Source organism: Amblyomma mixtum, chromosome 1 (genome assembly GCF_055824585.1).
Source record: "Amblyomma mixtum isolate Tamu chromosome 1, ASM5582458v1, whole genome shotgun sequence".
In the NCBI taxonomy this organism is placed as follows: Eukaryota; Metazoa; Arthropoda; class Arachnida; order Ixodida; family Ixodidae; genus Amblyomma; species Amblyomma mixtum.
Window position 1 is genome coordinate 282828441 of NC_143012.1, and position 19554 is coordinate 282847994.

The 19554-nt window shown below is 45.6% G+C and overlaps 1 protein-coding gene across 2 annotated transcripts in view; it reads left to right on the forward strand.

Moving 5' to 3' along the window:
• Window positions 1-19554, forward strand: part of LOC149371914 (alpha-tocopherol transfer protein-like) — a 34812-nt gene that overhangs the window by 3394 nt on the left and 11864 nt on the right. The window contains exons 3-6 of one of the 2 annotated variants that reach the window (XM_089566223.1): window positions 8841-8966; window positions 11680-11931; window positions 14706-14899; window positions 16862-16972. In XM_089566223.1, coding sequence (XP_089422349.1) covers window positions 8882-8966; window positions 11680-11931; window positions 14706-14899; window positions 16862-16972 — 642 coding nt within the window. In that variant the 5' untranslated portion in view covers window positions 8841-8881. The remainder of the gene's footprint in view (window positions 1-8840; window positions 8967-11679; window positions 11932-14705; window positions 14900-16861; window positions 16973-19554) is intronic. The other variant, XM_089566224.1, reaches the window with a different exon arrangement.

Below are 19554 nucleotides of genomic sequence, written 5' to 3' on the forward strand. Positions count from 1 at the left end.
GTCTTGTTCGCGTTTCATTTCTTGCTGATAGTACATCTCCACGGTGCCGTAAGGGAAGGGAAGAAGGTGGGAGTTAAAGAAGATAGAGGGAAAGAGATCCCGTAGTGGGGGGCTTCAGAATAATTTTATCAATACAATTTTTTTTTAACCAGGGCCTGCGAGAGAGAACTGAAGCAGAAATGCAACGCGCATCGGTATGGTGTAGTGTATATTTATCACACCCCTCGCAGATTTCGCCTGAAGGTTGAGATGACGTAATCTGCATGAAAAAAATGACACTTCCCAACGCACGAACTGCTCGTTTGCAAGGCTTCCCGCCGCGCACATTACGGCAGACTCGGCCGCGACCGAAAACAACAAGAAAATTCTCGAAAGCTTGAAAGCATGCAATACTCAGGCCGAAAATAGGGTCGTTCAGCGACAAACCAGATCCTCAGAGAGTCATTAATCTTGTCAGGACGTTAATGAATCGCTTCCTTTCTACCGTTATATTTTTTTCTTTCCTTCCTTTCTCGACATGCGCAACGACGCTCATGTCGATCAAACTAAGTCCACTCATGTTTGCAGCAGAAAAAAAAGCGTCATGCAAACAGCACTTTTTCTTTTCTTGTGGAACAGTTCATGCTTACAGTAGAGTCCACTTTTAACGGCCGCAATATAACGAACGCTCTCTTATTACGTACGATGGCTGTGCTACCATCAAAGTCTGTATTAGGTAAAGGGTCATTCGTCTCAGATACAAGGAAAAGGTCTGGCCTCACCACTCTGTAATTGCGAACGAGTAAAAGCCGTATACTCGCTCTTGCAGTTAAAAACTCGCGCACCTCCATGACTCCACCCCGGTACGAACGTGGCGACCCAAAGAGTTAATAAAAAAGACAACATTGAAACTCTAGATAACCGCCGGCCGATTATTACGTGCCAGTGTCTCGGCAGAGCAGATCTTTAAGTAGAAGGAAAAGCGCTGAGGGCGCGAGACTAAGCAGTGGCTTTCCGTCGAAAGCGAGGATATTGCGCACAGTATCGGATTACCCAATGGTAGTGATTTGACGTTTAAATGGCTTATTGGCCCCACCATTCACGTAGTATTCGTCGCCTACTCAATCGGCTATGTAAATTTTACACTGCCATACCGCGTGCATGCAAAGCATAGACAGCAGGTAGTGCAGCTGATACGCTCTGTGCATACGTGCGTTGCGCTACTTCAACGGCCCAGGAACGACGTATGACACTGTGGAAAGCCCACACGTGTCGCTATTGCAGAGCTGGTCGGATGTCGCGTGGGATGACTTCGTTGGTACGGACACCAGCGTCACAGGGCCGTGCTCTGGCGCAGCCGTTCTTCGCGAAGTACGAGAGCTCCCCGACCACCAGGAATGATTAGAGAGTCCTCACTGCCTGCAACCATCTGACGTGAAAACTTCAACCACGATTAGTTATATCGCGTCCCTAAAGCATATTATTGTCACCAAGAGTCTTGGCAAAAATATGATAGCGCTGGAGACTTGAGAAAGCGCCGCGATAGGGACTGCTTTGAGGAAGTAGGCGCACATAACGCACTTTTTAACGGGATAGCACATCACCTGCCACTTGTCAACCACACCCTCTCCTCCCCCTCTCCACTTGGAGGAGAGAGGCGCCAGACGAAGAATGACTCAGCAAAAATGAAATCGACTGAGAAGAAAATATTACGGACAACAGCACGCCTACGCGCAAAATTGGCAGCCTCCCGAAGAACTCAGTGCACAGAAATAAGGCTTGCGGCAGCTATTCCTTCCCGCACTGCTCGGGAAGAGCTGGCAAAATAACCCTCGGAAGCCCTACCTGTGGCTGCTTTCAAATAGCGACCTGTCGGTACTGTGAAGCATCGCTTAATCACTTGGCCACTGTGCCGACTGTGTTCTCGCCGAGATCTAACAATGGGATACATTTTGGGTAGTTGCGTAGTAGCAATTAGAATATAACCCGAATTGGAATATATTTAGGAGTGAAAGACCACACACTCAGAATTGAATAGAATCACAATTCGAGCAGAATCGAAAATGGATTAGATTGGCGAGTGTAGGAAGAATGTCATCGCATTTCCGCCTCATCAATCTAATTGATCGCCCTTAATTTTTCTTAATGCGTAGACGTCATTTTAATTAGTATTTTCGACTGTAGTATGGGAAGTCCACCTACAACGAACTTTGGATACAACGAATGCAAACCGCTTGACCGTCAGGTTCTTTATAAGTAGGCTCGACTTATAGTGTTATCGTGCTCTGCTCTCCCCGGCAGATCACGATATGCCTACGAGAACATGTACAGGGGCCCAAATCTTTAACTGGCGTGCGCGAGCGGCGACTTTTCTGTGCGTCAGCGCCATATGACGGGGCGAAGTTGGAAACAGGATGAGGCTAAGCGCATGCTTACAAAGCACGCTCGGCTGGGGCCGTCGTCTGCCAGGCTGTTCCTTCTTAAGGACGTCACCCCTTATTATCGCGTTTCGACGAGCAGGCAGCGTGAGTAGACGAATGGTTTTGTTCGCATTTTACGTTCCGAAGAACAGCGTTGTAGCAACCAAGCGAGGAAATAAAACTGAAAGATAGGCCGAACACTCCCAATCATGCGATAAGCCGGAGAACATATATCGTTCATGTGTTACTTGCTGACGCGAAAGCTTTTTTTCATCTGCACGAAGGGCGCTTATCAACACTCTGCGTGCTTTATGCATCAGCGTGGTGACGAAACTAAAAGGCCGCCGTGAAAGTGAAGTGAAGCTGCTCTGCAGCCGTACTCGCAGCAGTTCGGAACAGTTATCAAGATGCCACTCCGTGTATGTTAAGCGACAAGATTCCGAATATAGGGATGTCATTGGGCGGCTCATCGCAGAAGGAGATGCTAAAGCAACTGGAGTGGCTGGGACTTCAGTGGGCAGAATCATACGTGCCTACTGGGACGAAGGTCGGATCGAAGATGCTCCTCGCTACCTCACCCGGAAAACAAAAGAACAAGACTTGCAGATTGTTGCCTGAGCTAGTGATAACCCTTTCATAACGATAATAACCCATGTTCTCCATTCATAATGATAACGACCCATGTTCTTCGGCTTATCGCATGATTGGGCGTGTTCGGCATATCTTTCAGTTTTATTTCCTCGCTTGGTTGCTACAACGCTGTTCTTCGGAACGTAAAATGCGAGCAAAACCATTTGTCTACTCAGGCTGCCTGCTCGTCGAAACGCGATAAGAAGGGGTGACGTCCTTAAGAAGGAACAGCCTAGCAGACGACGGCCCCAGCTGAGCGGGCTTTGTGAGCATGCGCTTAGTCTCATCCTATTTCCAACTTCGCTCCGTCATATGGCGCTGACGAACAGAAAAGTCGCCGCTCGCGCACGCCAGCTAAAGATTTGGGCGCCTGTACGACTCGCGAATTCTGTGCGCCTTTTAGCTCGCGTGCTTCAACTAAGGTTTCCGTTTAGATTCGCCATTCAGGATGTCACTCTGTTTTTTTTATTATTATTATCAATCCTGTCGCCCCGCCGTTACCAAGAAGACTGCCCTGCAAGTAGTGTGTTTCCTGTTAGACTCCGCGTCATAAATCTTGTTTTTTGTCTGTTCATGCCAGCCATTAAAGGCTTTAAGGGTTTTATAAAAAGTAAAGTGCCAAAGCTGAATCACCTCTTAGGTGCTACAGCGAAAGAGAGAGAGGCAGAAAAAAAAATGCCGCAGTCCTACACGGATAGCCTATTTCGTAGGTGTATGAAATGAATACACAAAATATGAAATTAAAAAAATCGCATGAGTGGTAGGTTATTCACCGACAGCAGCACACTCTATATTCGTTCTTGCCCGTTTTTTTTTTCTTTCTTTTTTTTTGCATCATGCGCGGGCCGTTTCTAATAGCGCTTACGCTCGCACTGGCGGGCTCGTTGCCAGCGTTCATACTCGAGGTCGCTGCATTACAAATTCTGGGAACGTTCTATCTAGTTAGAGCGCCTTCCAAGAGGATACTCGTAAAGGTGACACATTAAGTATTGACGTACCTTGCTTATTATCCTCGCTGGTATGCTGCTTTTACGTGCACACTTTTTTTTTATATAGATTGCGCACAGTATGTGGTGATGTGGAATCTGTGATAGGCATGCATGCTGAAAGCCAATTATTGGGCTATCCCCGGCTTTCGTGAAACAATGTATTTAGTAGCTAGTGCGCATGCGACACATGAGCAGCCGCCGTACTGGATTTTTTCGTTGCCAGCTTGCGCATGGCTTCCTGCGTTTCATATCTTTGCGTGCATAACTTTGTCGTCTCACTTATTCACTGCCTTCTTTCATGCTTTTGTCATCAGCGTAGACACGTTCTAATGAGCTTACTGTCCGTAGCAGGGAACATATTTTCTAAGATAATCGCTAATAGAAATAGAGTAACCTTAGTCTTCCGTCATACTAAGGACCAGGCTGCGTTTCGAAAAGGCTACTCTAGAGTAGGCCATGATCGCATCCATCAATCATGTGAAAGATAAAGGCGAAGAGTATAACCCGTTCATTTAGCCTTCACAGGTTACGAGAAAGTGTTTGATTCACTCGAAACATCAGGAGTAAGGCAGGCATTGCGTATCCAGGGTATAGAAAAATATATGTAGAAGTGCTACCAAGTTATTTAAACGGGATGCTCGCCACCACAGGCCCTCACCAAGAATAGTAATAAAGTCGCAATCATAAAGGGATATAGGCAAAGCGACACGATCTCTGTACTGCTATTGTCCGCGTACGTTCAGTACGTATTCAGAGAACTGAACTGGCAGAAACTGTGGACGAAAGGTAATGAAGAATACCTGAGTTACCTCAGATTTCGTAAAGACATTGTCCTGATGGGTAGCTATAGGAACGAAGTGCAGAGCTTGATTGAAGACGTAAATAGCTAAAACAAAAAAAAATAGAAAATTGAGGTATGTTCAACTGTTGGGAATTTAACATTTACGATCAGCAGGGAGGCAGAGATGCATTGCAAGTGGTAAGGGATTGCATTCACTTACTTAAGACAGTGAACCCAAACCCGTACCTCGAGAGTGAAATAACTGGAAATATAAAAATGAGGTGGAGTGCATTTGCAATGTGCTTTCGGGTCATGAATAGCAGCTTTTCAGTGTCCCTCAAGAGAAAATAATATATGTGTATCTTGGTAGAACTCACCTACGAGCAAAAACTTGGATGTTAACGACAAGGGTTGAGAATTAAGTTAAGGCCCACATAGACCGCTATGAGAAGGAAATTTATTGGCGTGACGTTAAGGAACAGGAAGAGAACAGAATGGCCAGGGAGCAAACGCGAGTTAATTTCCTACAGGAAATAAATAATAATAAACGGGTATGGATAGATCATGTTAAGCAAAGGCAAGATGACTGATGGACACTTAGGGTGGCGGTATGGATTCCAGGCCGTATTGATGGTACCGGAATTTTGAAAAATAGTACCGTTATCTTAATCCATAAAAAAGGGGACTTCAAGGACTTGAAGCATTACAGACCGATCAGCTTACTGGCCGTTGCCTACAAGGTATCCACAAAGGTAATCGCTATTAGAATCAAGACAACCTTCAACTTCAATCAACCAAAGAACCAGGTAGGCTTTCGGAAAGGCTATTCGGCAATGAACCGACAATGAACCATAATCATACCGCTAATCAGGGGAGAGAAATGCGCAGGATATAACCAACCCTTATACATAGCCTTCATAGATTACGAGAACGCATTTGATCAATCTAAATCTCAGCAGTCGATCATGCCGGCATTACGGAATCACAGTGTAGAATAGTCGAGTGTACAAATACTGGAAGGTATCTCCTTCACAGCCACCATAATTCTACACAAAGAAAAAAAATCCCGATAAGGAAGGGTGCCAGGTAGAGAGACACAATCTCTCCGATGCTGTTCACCACATATACGGAGGTATTCAGCTACCTGGATTGGGAGCAGTTGTGGATAAGTTTTAATGGAGAATACTGTAGTAATCCCTCAAGAGATGAGTATACAACAGCTGTATCTTACCGGTACTCACCTATTGGGCAGAAACATGGAGGCAAACGAAAAGGGTTCAGCTTAAGTTAAGGACAACTCAGCGATCTATGGCAAGAAAAATGATAGGTGTAACGTTAAGAGGCCGGAAGCGGGCAGAGTGGGTGAGGAAACAAACGCAGGTTAATGACATCATAGTCGAAATCAAGAGGAAGCAATGGGCTTGGGCATGGCATGTAATGCAATGGCAAGATAACCGCTGGTCCTTAGGGGCTACGGAGGGGATCCCAAGAGAAGGCAAGCGTAGCAGGGGACGGCAGAAAGTTGGGTGGGCGAATGAGATTAAGAAGTTTGCGGGAACACGGTGGCCGCATCAGGCAAAGAACAGTTAATTGAAGAAACATGGGAAAGGCATTTGCCCTGCAGTGGGCGTAGTCAGGCTGATTATGATGATGATGATGATTACCTTAGTAATCTGTGATTCCCTGATGACATTGCTTTGCTAAGTCACTCTGGAGGAGAACTGTAAAGCATGATCAATGAGTTAGACAGGCAGAGCATAACGGCGGGTCTTAAAAATAATATGCAGAAAAACCAAAGTATTGTTCGACAGTTTGGGGAGGGAACAGCAGTTTGTTGGTAGCGAGGTGCAGGAAGTGGTAAGAGAATACGTCTGCTTAGGGCTAGTAGTGACCGCAGATCCGGGCCACGAGTGTGAAATAAATAAAAGAATAAGAATTGAGCGGAGCGCATTTGTCAGGTTCTCTCAGATCATGACTGACAATTTACTAGTATCTTTCAAGAGAAAAGTATGTAACAGCTGTGTCTTACCGGTACTCACCTATGGGACAGAAGCGTAGAGGCTAATGAAAAGAGTTCTAGTTAAATTGAAGACAAAGCAGCGAGCTATAGAAATAAAAATGATACGGGTAATGCGAAAAGACCAGGAAAGAGCAGAGTGAGCCAGGGAACAAACGCAAGATCCTAGTCTAAATCAAGAAGATATATGGGCATGAGCAGGTCATATGATTCGAAAGCCAGATAATGATGGTCGTTATCGGTAATGGACTGGATTCGAAGAGAATACAAGCATTGCAAGGAGCGGCAAATAGTGAGGGGGTCGGATGAGATTAGGAAGTGTGCGATGATAAGGTAGTTGCCGCTATTGCAGGACGTTGTCTGGAAGCCAGTGGTAGATGTATTTGTCTTGCAGTCCACGTACATGCATGATGAAAAAAAGGAGAAAAATCTGCTCATCGCTAGGGTGATAACGCTCCAGTCTTCAGCTCTATATAGTCCTAAGTGATGACTGATCGCTAATGAGCGCAACAGGTCTAGAATAGGTCACAGCAAAATGATTCCCTTCGTGGTAGCTGCATTATCCGTGGCCGGCAACATTTTAAGTTATATTACATTGCACTTGGATCTCCGCACTCTGCGCTCACACCGTAATATTATTCTTGGCGGGGACATCAATGCGTCGCATATTCTGTGCGGCCATCATGCTACCCTCCGCCAGGGAGACCTTTCGCACACACTCATCATGCAGCAGTCATTCTCCCTCACCAATACAGCTGACACACCTACACGAGATAGACACGCTGCACAACGGCGCACTACACCAGACCTTAGTGTTCCCATTGTCCCCATGCTCCAGACACTTGGAAAGTCCTGTCCGACACCCTACTCCCAGATCATCACCTTGTACAAACCACGCTTTCACTTACACATAAGCCCAGACACCGTATAATCGCACAGGCACACTGGGACCGGTTTCACCGAATTCGGCGCACGCAGTCACGCACTGATTACGACTGCTGGACAAGGTCGCTCCGACGAGCGCGGTCCCATACTACGAATACTGTTGTAGTATTGGTGTTACCAATACTACTCACGCGAATCCCCCGTCTTATCCCCCAGTCCACCCTTCGTGAGGCTATATATCCGTTCTCCACGTTACCGTTTTTACATAAACTCTGTAAACCTTCTCATGACCCTCGGGAAAACCGATTTTCTGGGCTGCGGGGCGAACGTTGGGGAGTTTAACACTCAACTCTTTACTACGACGACAGCCCAGTGCCCATTATGGCGGCTCCCATGGTCCTCTTTTTTGAAAAGGTTTATAGAAGCCATTCGGGCAATTCGCGCGTGCCGCCTTCCCGAAAACTTGCGCGGAGGCCTCGCCTGCGCTCTCTCGCGACTTTCTTATGGCTTTTGTCGTTGTGGTTAGGGTGCTAGGCCATACAGAGATTGCCGATAATGAGCTTCCCATCAGCTTGCCCATGAGACACTTATCCGAACACAGGTGATCTTCTGGTCTTCCCCACTCACTGTGAATGAGGCACGCTTTTACAAGAAAGCCGTGAAGCAACATTAAACACAACTCCAACACTTACTACAGACATTACCTCCACCACATCCCCAGCTTACCACTTCTTAGACTCACACGTTGAGAGCCATACAGTTTGATACGCTCATCACCCCAGCCCGACTGCTCCTGTCCAGTTTCCGCTCTGGCTCTTCCTGCCAGAATCGTCCCTTCCCTCTACGCCATCGTGGAACAGCTCCTTTCTGCTTGCCTCACACCTATCCGTTCTCAACGCTGCCCCATCCCAATCCACCCCAGTGGCAGGCGTGTTGAACCCGGCGGATCACATCGACCAGTCAGTGTATATACTCTACTCTTCCTCTTGGTGGAAGAGTATATACAAGGTGTTAATATCACCTTTTAATAAGCTCTTAATATATATCTCTCTAGAGTAGAAAGCTATAATGCACTATATCGGTTTTTCATTACGAAAATATGAACAATAAAGTAAATATTGCACACCCTTTTTTTATAGCTGATTCACCTTCTGGGGCCACAAAGAGGACCACATTCGAGATGGAGAATGGAGCAGGGCAGGAAATCGAAGAAACCCCTGAATTCATGCAGCGGTCTTTACAGCAACTGAGAAGTGTCATATCCGGTTTGTATTTTTGTTGCAATTTGTTTCTAACCGTCAGTTCAACAGTTGCTTAAAGCCGGCTTACTTCCTCATCCTTTTTCTAAGTTTCGAAGTATGTATAGAATGAAGAAAAGAAAGATTTCGGGCACATTAGCAAAACGCAGTTATTAAAGGACGCTTTCGACTAGGATATTAACATAACCATGCACAAGGAACGATGCACTGAAAAAATACGTAAAATGTCATGACACTGGTATGTGTTTTCAGTTCCTGGCGCTGTTTTTTTTAATATTCGTAATGAAGCACTAGTTAGCCAAGACATCAATTTTGTTAGAATCCTTTCAGACCTCTAGCAAACTCTTGCCGGCAAAGGAATCTGTGCTGCATATGCCCCGACATGGGGCCGTTGTTTTTAGTTTTCACCTTGCGAGGTGCTCAAAACTGAAGCTGGCGTTCGCATACGTAAAGTTGTCTCCTCGAGACCTATCCATCCTGGATGGATGCATTTAATTCACGCAGCATAGGGTCGCAGATTTTATTTAAAACTGACTAAGCGTGCAACTGAGAAAAGAAGTGTGCTTTATTCTTTCGGAGAAAAAGATCGACTCCCGCCCTTCTGTTTTATGACTTTATAAACAGCACCACCCTGCACCAAGCGCTGCTACTCAATCTATCCCAACATACTTTTGTATAGGTACTGCCAACCTGACTTTCTCTAGCGCGGCTCTTTCACTCCCTTGAAATCCACTGAGTTAGCAGTGAAGATGATCGGTTCTCTGTTATCTTTATCGCTCCTTACGGGACCCTTTAGCCCTGTTTATTTCGCCTTGGATATCGTCCGTCCGTCCGTCCGTCCGTTCGTCCGTCCGTCCGTCCGTCCGTCCGTCCGTCCGTCCGTCCGTCCGTCCGTCCGTCCGTCCGTTCGTCCGTTCGTCGTCGTTCGTTCGTTCGTTCGTTCGTTCGTTCGTTCGTTCGTTCGTTCGTTCGTTCGTTCGTTCGTTCGTTCGTTCGTTCGTTCGTTCGTTCGTTCGTTCGTTCGTTCGTTCGTTCGTTCGTTCGTTCGTTCGTTCGTTCGTTCGTTCGTTCGTTCGTTCGTTCGTTCGTTCGTTCGTTCGTTCGTTCGTTCGTTCGTTCGTTCGTTCGTTCGTTCGTTCGTTCGTTCGTTCGTTCGTTCGTTCGTTCGTTCGTTCGTTCGTTCGTTCGTTCGTTCGTTCGTTCGTTCGTTCGTTCGTTCGTTCGTTCGTTCGTTCGTTCGTTCGTTCGTTCGTTCGTTCGTTCGTTCGTTCGTTCGTTCGTTCGTTCGTTCGTTCGTTCGTTCGTTCGTTCGTTCGTTCGTTCGTTCGTTCGTTCGTTCGTTCGTTCGTTCGTTCGTTCGTTCGTTCGTTCGTTCGTTCGTTCGTTCGTTCGTTCGTTCGTTCGTTCGTTCGTTCGTTCGTTCGTTCGTTCGTTCGTTCGTTCGTTCGTTCGTTCGTTCGTTCGTTCGTTCGTTCGTTCGTTCGTTCGTTCGTTCGTTCGTTCGTTCGTTCGTTCGTTCGTTCGTTCGTTCGTTCGTTCGTTCGTTCGTTCGTTCGTTCGTTCGTTCGTTCGTTCGTTCGTTCGTTCGTTCGTTCGTTCGTTCGTTCGTTCGTTCGTTCGTTCGTTCGTTCGTTCGTTCGTTCGTTCGTTCGTTCGTTCGTTCGTTCGTTCGTTCGTTCGTTCGTTCGTTCGTTCGTTCGTTCGTTCGTTCGTTCGTTCGTTCGTTCGTTCGTTCGTTCGTTCGTTCGTTCGTTCGTTCGTTCGTTCGTTCGTTCGTTCGTTCGTTCGTTCGTTCGTTCGTTCGTTCGTTCGTTCGTTCGTTCGTTCGTTCGTTCGTTCGTTCGTTCGTTCGTTCGTTCGTTCGTTCGTTCGTTCGTTCGTTCGTTCGTTCGTTCGTTCGTTCGTTCGTTCGTTCGTTCGTTCGTTCGTTCGTTCGTTCGTTCGTTCGTTCGTTCGTTCGTTCGTTCGTTCGTTCGTTCGTTCGTTCGTTCGTTCGTTCGTTCGTTCGTTCGTTCGTTCGTTCGTTCGTTCGTTCGTTCGTTCGTTCGTTCGTTCGTTCGTTCGTTCGTTCGTTCGTTCGTTCGTTCGTTCGTTCGTTCGTTCGTTCGTTCGTTCGTTCGTTCGTTCGTTCGTTCGTTCGTTCGTTCGTTCGTTCGTTCGTTCGTTCGTTCGTTCGTTCGTTCGTTCGTTCGCTCGCTCGCTCGCTCGCTCGCTCGTTCGCTCGTTCGTTCGCTCGTTCGTTCGTTCGTTCGTTCGTTCGTTCGTTCGTTCGTTCGTTCGTTCGTTCGTTCGTTCGTTCGTGCGTGCGTGCGTGCGTGCGTGCGTGCGTGGCTCTCTTTTCGTTCTTTTGCCTTACCTTTATCGTTTTCCTTTCCTTTCCCTGCCGTGGTATCCTCAACCTAATTTCAAACCCTTCTGTACGCGGCCAGGTTTAAGCCACATATTTGATTACTGGCGGGATGCAAGAGTCATATACTTCCATTCGGCTGATGTCGGTAGGTTGCGGTTCAAAATTAAACGTAAAGTACCTTACAAATGCTCCGCAGCCTAATCGTATTTTCCCGGTAATTTACTTCTCGTAGTGCAGATCTAGATTTAGCTGACGAATACACAGCTCTCGGCTCGCCGGTCCTCTTACTGAGAGTCTATAAAATCACTGGGTGCATAACTGAGTTATGGATTAATTTTCACCATGTTTTGTTCGTTCTCTTATGGCCAGATGAGGAGTCGTTGAGCTGCCCCATGGACGACGCGTTCCTGCTCAAGTTCTTGCGTTCCCGAAAGTACAACGTTGAGGCCACAGTCGAAAACATACAAAAGTACTTCAAGGTGAGGAAGGATGCGCCGGACATTTTCGACGACTTTCTGCCGTCCGATATCTTGTACGATTACGTCTGCCGCAAGAATAAGCTCATAGCTGTGTCACGACAACGAGACTCAAGCGGTCGAGGCGTCCTACTTTTCAGAGTAGGTGAGTCTTTCCTGACCATCATTTTCATAATTCTCGTCTTTGCTCGTATAATATTATTGCTCTCGCAAGATGGCTTTTATCATAAGAACTGGAAACTTTCTATTTTTGGGGTGGATGATGGCGCTCTCCGGTTACATAGCTGCAGATCCGTGAAGTGGTGTATCGGCTCAATGTTTATCTAAATTAGCGTAAGTCGACCTCGTCGCCATTTAGCCATGACATTTAAATCATTTATTAATAAATCATTCAATACATTAAACATAATTGGCTAATTGCCAGCTAGCATCAATCGGAGTGCAGCCTAAAGGGAAGCTGCGCAGGTTTTCTAGAATATTCGCACTTGAAGAAAGTTTATCGAACCTTAGCAGCTGCAAGTTTTCGCTGTTCTCCCCGCTATACCTGTGCACTGCCTAATTTTTTTACAAATGGTCCCGTCAGTGTCGCGCTGACACAGAGTAGACTTTGTTTTTTTTCTGCTCTTTTTGGAGTGTTGTTTTTACATGTTGTCATAGGCGAATGGCGGTTTTATTGTAGCATGCGTCATTTACGTTCCCGTTGCTTTCGGTAAACCCACTGGCACCTAAAGTTGCTAGCATTATGAGCGACGGTCAGCACGTTGATAGGAACTAGATTCTAGAGAGTCTATTTCTAGCGTTGTATTCAAGTCTTAGCCCTGACAAGCTTTTTTTTTTTTTCGAAATAATCCAGATCCAGAAACCGAAAAGCACTGAAATTAAGCTCTAATGTATAAGCACATTCATGTATCTTTCCTTTCGAAGGCTATCAAAACGGAAGAGGCTAAATAGCGCCTTTAAAACCTGAGTGCACGACCTATTCTCAATCGAGAAGGCGCCAAATCCTGCTGCTGTACTGACCGAAATGAGCCAAATCGGCTCGTCCAATGGTCGAGCACCCGAAACACCATTTCACCTAGCCAACTTTAGAGCATTATTGTAAGCTTGCGCCTCATAGCGCAGGCAGTTTGGAGCATGGTTTATGGTCCTTCTTCATCAGTAGTTTCTCATCGATTGCGAAAAATATGAAGCGATTGGTGGAAGATTCGAACCCAAAAGACGACGATAATGAAGTGATCGAAAGCAGCATCGCTCAAGAAGCAACGATGTGGCGATGCTACAGCGAACTAGAATATATTCTAGCCCACTTTACAGCTGCCGAAGTGTGAACATCTAAAATTGCAACAGTTAAGCTTGTGGCTTGACACGAGTAACTAACTCATCGGGTAGCTGGCACTGCCGCGTGTGGCGGTTCGTAGAGAAGCGCGGCTGCATGAGTCGGTTCGTGGCCTCCGCGATCAGCTCCGGCAGAGCCCCGTAGCTTGATCGTGGAGGCCACGGTCGGTTGCATGCGGTTGCCGGTGGCACCCGCATGGACGCGCAGGTCACCGGGAACGAGTCACGTGACTGGCTCGAGGAGCGACGGACCACGTGACGTCAGTTCGGCTCAGATGGTCGTTAGCTGTAAAAAAAAAATTAAAAAATAGAAATTCTCGCGTCGGCGCTTGTGGCCGCAGCCTTATTTCGCATTGTCTTCACTTTTACGAACTGTATTTTCTAATCGCTTCTCTACTGAATTAACACCATGGCCATTTTTAAACGTTGCTTTCGATAACAGAGCGTGGATAAACTACTTACTGAAAAAAAAATGCGCAGAAACACGAGGTCTAAGCAGAGACAATGACAAGGACGAGCGCTACTCACAAGCCTGAGGACATCATCATCAACCGAAGTTTTATTTCAAAAAACATGCACATATAGATAGGAAAAAAAAAAAAACAAACCACACCAAGCTATCATCAAGAACATCACAAGAGATGTTCTTGAGTGATAGCTTGGTGTCTTGGTGAAGTCTATAGCCACTTGTGATGTTCTTGATGATAGCTTGTTGTGGTTTGTTTTGTTTTTTCCTATTTATATGTGCATGTTTTTTGGAATAAAACTTCAGTTGTGAGTAGCGCTCGTCTTTCTGTTTGTCTCTGCTTAGCCCTCGTGTTTGTGCGCAATTTTTTCAGTATGCATATCAACCAACTAGCCCAACTTTTTGCTCTCCTAAGAATAAACTATTCTTTAATTGAAATTTCCGAAACCAAATTCGGTCAAATTCAGTGTTTAACTTCTATAACTCTTACAAAAAGTTTTTAGACAGTCTGTAGACTGTCTAGAGACTTCTGTCTATAAAGTCTATAGACTCTCTATAGACAAATCCTACAGACTGTCTATGGACACTCTTTAGGTTTATGGTCATACACCTTTAGTATACTTTTGTCTATAGACAGTCTATAGATCACGAATAGACAAAAAATATCTATAGGAAGGCAATAGAGTCCATAAGAAGTCTATAGACTGTCTATAGGCCATTTTTGCCAGGGGAGAGCCAAATCTCAAGTTCACATCCTGACACTGGCAAAATGATTTACACAATTTGTCGCTTTTTGTTGGTTTAGGGCTATTCTATCACGTAAAGCGTATCATATCACAGCTTGGATAGCGCTAGAGTTTCTGCGAATAACAAAAGCGCGTCTGTCGCTGTTCAGAATTTCATTTTGAAATTCCCCAGCAGCACGGCTAATAGGCCCAATATTGGAAACGTATTGGCAAATGGCGGTCCTACAGAGGACCAGAGTGAGACCATACATTCCCAATACTGGGCGCCGATTACCTGTGCTGCCTGAGAAAATCTCGCTTTTATTGTCGCTAGCCAGTCCTCTCGAAATTCTTCCCTGTCCTTCAGGAAATGTGCCTCTCTTGTGCGTTCAGGAACCTGGGATCCTTCAGTGTGCACAATGAGCGAACTCATCAAAGCCTGCCTGATCCTCCTCGAGTGGACGATTTTGGACGAAGACGTTCAAAAGAACGGCGTAGTGTTCGTGTTGGACTACAACGGCCTCGGTTTAAGCCACCTGACGCATCTGACGCCCTTTGTGATGAAGAAACTTGTGCACATTACAGAGGTGAAAAAGCATGCTGTCTCCCGTTCACAGAACCCTACGGAGATCTCAAGGACACGGGCAGTTGAGACTGTTCTCCGAATGAACTAACCCCGCATGAAGCCGATACTCCAGCGGTTACTGCTGGAAAGAAAGGAGCATTGAGGGGAAGTAACGAAGCCTGCTTGCAAGAAAAAAAAAATGAAATAAGCTTAATCACAGGCTTTGTTGATTGTGTTAAATCTTTATATTCTTGATCAGGGTGGATGTTTGGGCGAGTTGGTTGCTCATGATGAAAAACTGTAGCGCTCGAGACAAGGACACAACGAAGACGACAACACATGCACAAACTTCCAACTGAATCTTTATTCAATGCACAAACAGCTTTTAAATACTGCGAGAGCACCAAAATATCGTCCCACAAGCCTATCACACCGCAAGTCACTTTTCACATTTTGTTCGAGTCATCAAGAAAAATTATCTCCTTCTTCGATAGAGATACAGACGGGATGCTAAGTAGAAGATAAGTGTGTAAGCATCCCGTCTTTATCTCTATCAAAGAAGGAGATGATTTTTCTTGATGACTCGAACAAAATATGAAAAGTGACTTGCGGTGTGATAGCCTTGTGGGACGATATTTTGATGCTCTCGCAGTATTTAAAAGCTGTTTGTGCATTGAATAAAGATTCAGTTGAAAGTTAGCGCATGTGTTGTCGTCTTCGTTGTGTCCTTGTCTCGAGCGCTACAGTTTTTCATCTTTATATTCTGATTTTTTTTTACTTTAAGTTTATCTAAGCTTGCGAGTAAGATTGTCCTGGAAAAGCTAACGACCTTTGTCTGAGCAGCAGCCGCTGAGTTACAACGTTCGCTATGTTTGTTCGCGGACATGCCTGAAGCCAGTGCTATAGCGACGCAGAAAGCTGTCACGTATATTCCTTCCTTTTTTTTACCTTTCTTTGCTTTCTTCTCAGAGAGAGGAAGAAGGGCTTCTTTCAAGACAGTGTTCCGCCAATTACTGACGTTACCTCAGAGGAAATACACAGCTTTCTAATCCAAGTATGACCCCGGGGCCATTTTGTGTAACGTACCGTTTTTCTTTGTTTTTCTTTCTTTTGGCCTTTTGTGATAGGTCACGGTTTCCCTGTGGCTTAAGCCGTGGCGGACTACGTTAGGCTTAAACAGCCGACTCCCGATAATTCGATCCGAAAGAAACCAATAATTTGCTGGAATTATAGAGAAGATCGAATGAAGCGAGGCCTTCCTGTATGCATTTGATGATGAAACAAAAGCGTCCGTTAGAATAACGTGCGGGTTCGAATTATGTGTTTTTGAAATTGCGTTTGTATAATCACGCCCAAATGGGTCTACGCTTGCTTGACCTCACCGGGAACACTATTTTGGAAAATATGGTTATAATAATCGCGATGAGTTTTCCCGACTCACGACCGGTAACCTCATTTAAAAGGAATGAATACTAAACTATTGTCCATTAAGGTAGCGGCAGCGCTAGCTTTTTCTTTTTCGAGGGGGGGGGGGGGGGGGGGGGGTTGGCCAACCGGCGCAGATACTACGCACCGACTAAATTTGAAAATTATCGTTTTTTTCTAGACCTCGTGTTCCTTTCGTAACGACTGACATCATGAACAAACGAAAGGAATAATAAGACGAATATTCTTAAAGTAGGGCCCCTGACATAAATATTAATGTAAATGTAGTTGCTATAGTGTCATCCGATTAAAAATAACTGAAGTTGAATAAATATCTCACTGCGAGAAAAGGCTAGAGATTACAGTTTGTTGGTTTGTCGCAACCAACCTATTAAACATCCTTTTCAATGTAATGATTGCTTTTGGTAAACTTTGACAACCAATGTGCCGTAGTACACTTCTCACGTTGTGCAATGTTACTAACAAGTGAATAAGTCATGAGCATGATTCTGTTCAATATGATCGTCACCGTGTATTTTCTTCGTTCCTCTGGTTTCAGAAATGTTTCCCTGTGCGCGTGAAAGCCATCTACGTAATAAACGATTCAGTGGTGTTCGACACACTATTCGCAATCACCAAACCCTTCATAAGCGCGAAGCTCGTAGAAAGGGTAAGGAGTTGGTTTTTGCTACGGCTCTTCTATTACTGTGACCTAGCTTGCCATGCGGCATGATAACACGCTTCTTTTTGTTTTTTTTTTGGCCACTCGTGACATAAGAATGAAGAAAATCAGGCATGACTAAAAAATGTCCGTTTATTTTAGGGCCGTAATGTAACTTAAAAGTCAGTACGCGGTTATCGAACGCGATTTGACAAGACCAAAATAAATGGCATGGCAACCAGTCCACAGAAGGGACTTTTTTTTTAACCCTGGAATATTTAGAATACACCTGAGACGAGCAACATGTCGCTGGAAGCACTGCCGACCACGTGCAGCCTAGGCTTATTAGATATGGACAGGCGCGCTTAAAAGCGCCTGCTATACAACCATTCTGGTCTCCCATGAAGAAGACACCAAACCGGTCTTGTATTTTGGTAAGAGTCGCTCTCATCCGTACTGGTTCTGCCCTATCCAGGGTTATTTTTGCCGAAGGTGCCTATAGACCAGAATCCAGAGCCGCTCCCGGGCGCGGCCATTTCCCGCCGACTGGTGCGCCGCGGTGCGGGCGTTTCTTTGGGGACTGCGGGGCTGCGGCAGCTCCGCGGCCGCGCCGCTAAAAAAAACATTGCCGAGCATACTTCGGCAGCGTGGCTGGGTTGCAGGAAGTATTTACGTTATCAAAGGGAGCAAATTGATGTGTTTTAATGACATTTAGTTTGACATTTACGTTAATTGTGCTGGCGCTTAGAACGCGCTCGTGCTTATATCGCTACCGTCTTGGTGGTCCACTGCACAGAAAACTTTTTGTTCAATATCAAGTATTAGGTGTGCGGCTAGCATGCAATTCCCATGCACTCTTAATCCTTCCTGCCGGCCATAAAGTACCCCCCCCCCCCCCCCCCCAAACAGGGCTTTCTTGTCGCCTGCGTGGTGCGCCAGTTTATCAACAAATTACCGCGGTGAGCTTAACTGAGTCGCAGCGCCAACAGAAAACAAAATTTGTCATGGTTTATACGACCTGGTGCATACAAACGTACATTTGCTCAAATTGTCAAAGCTTGAATAGATATTAGCAGCGAATCCAGCTTGCACGAATTCTGAGGTCCGAAGTCGCGTTCATTTTATTCGGTAGCTCTTGCCGCGTGTGACAGCGTTGCGTAGACGTTTAGCTAAGTGTAAAGGAATGTATTAAAATCGCGCATATTTTCCTATGATTAAGGTAGATACCAAAGTGCAGTCTTTGACTTTGGGACCCTCGTCTGTACATTTATGTTTTGTATAATTTTTGGGAACCAATAAAGCCTAACTTTCTTCTTTAAAAAGCAGAAAGACACTACGGTAAACCCTTTACCCCCTGCTAACCATGCTGGTTAGCATGCTAACCACTCCGCCATGCCAGCTCGATGGTTTGGAATGAACAAAGGCGCGTCTAGTGAAGCACGGTGCAAGTATATTATTCTTACACCGTGATACGGTCTCTTCGTTCACTCCCTTCTTCCTCCCTTCCCGTTACGGCGAGGTTCAGGTGTCCACCGAGGTATGCGAGCCAGATACATTTCCTTTCCTCAAAAACCAATTTACCGACGGGCAAGGCGTCGAACTGAACGGGCGATGGCGTTCTATGGACTCCCTGGAAGCGTTGCAAGACGCTGTCGCGTTTCACGCTTAGAGGCGAAGCTTAACATCTTAACAACACAGCAGTGACACAAGCAGCAACACTGCGCTTAAGGCTTTCGCTTCACCGCACTTTAGGTCAACAAAGTGCCCCCTGAATTTTTTATTAAGGTGACACTAATGAAATCTCCAGGCATTGTACTCAGATATGCTGTTCACTTTTACGCCCAAGAGGAGAATGAAAGGTGAATGGGAGTCAACAGAGGGAGGCAAGAAGGGGAGTTAGCCTGACAGCTGGCATATACCACATGAGAACCCTCCTTACAAAAATTTCTGTAGACAGTCTACAGAGTATACATAGACTTCTGTCTATAAAGTCTATAGACTGTCTATAGACAAATCCTCAAGAACAGTCTATAGGCAATACAGATCCGATAGACAGTCCACAGACGATCTATAGAATTATAGCCACACACTTTTAGTAGACCTTTGTCTATAGACGGTCTATATACCACGAACAGACAAAAAGAAATATCTATAAGAAGGCAGTAGTCTATAGACTGTCTATAGACTATTTTTATAAGGGACGTCCGAGAGCATCGCGGTAACAGTAATCTAGAGCACGATCTCATCCAGCGAACCTGCACTGGCGTCGTGCTGAGTGCACGTGAGGGTGCGGTCAAGGAGTGGTCATTTGCACTCATTCTCGAACCAACATTGACACGATGCTCCCACTTAGGTATAGTGCAGAGTACGCAAAACCGGGCTGATATGAGAGAATTATAATATTTCATTCAACTGCCCGTTTGTAGAACAGTTTGCTTTACTTTGGCTAATGTTGTGTCACCAAAAATGCTACAATAGTCTTGCATTGTTATACTAGAAGAGTAATGGAGCACAGATCGCTAGCTCATAATGTTGTGTCACCAAAAATGCTACAATAGTCTTGCATTGTTATACTAGAAGAGTAATGGAGC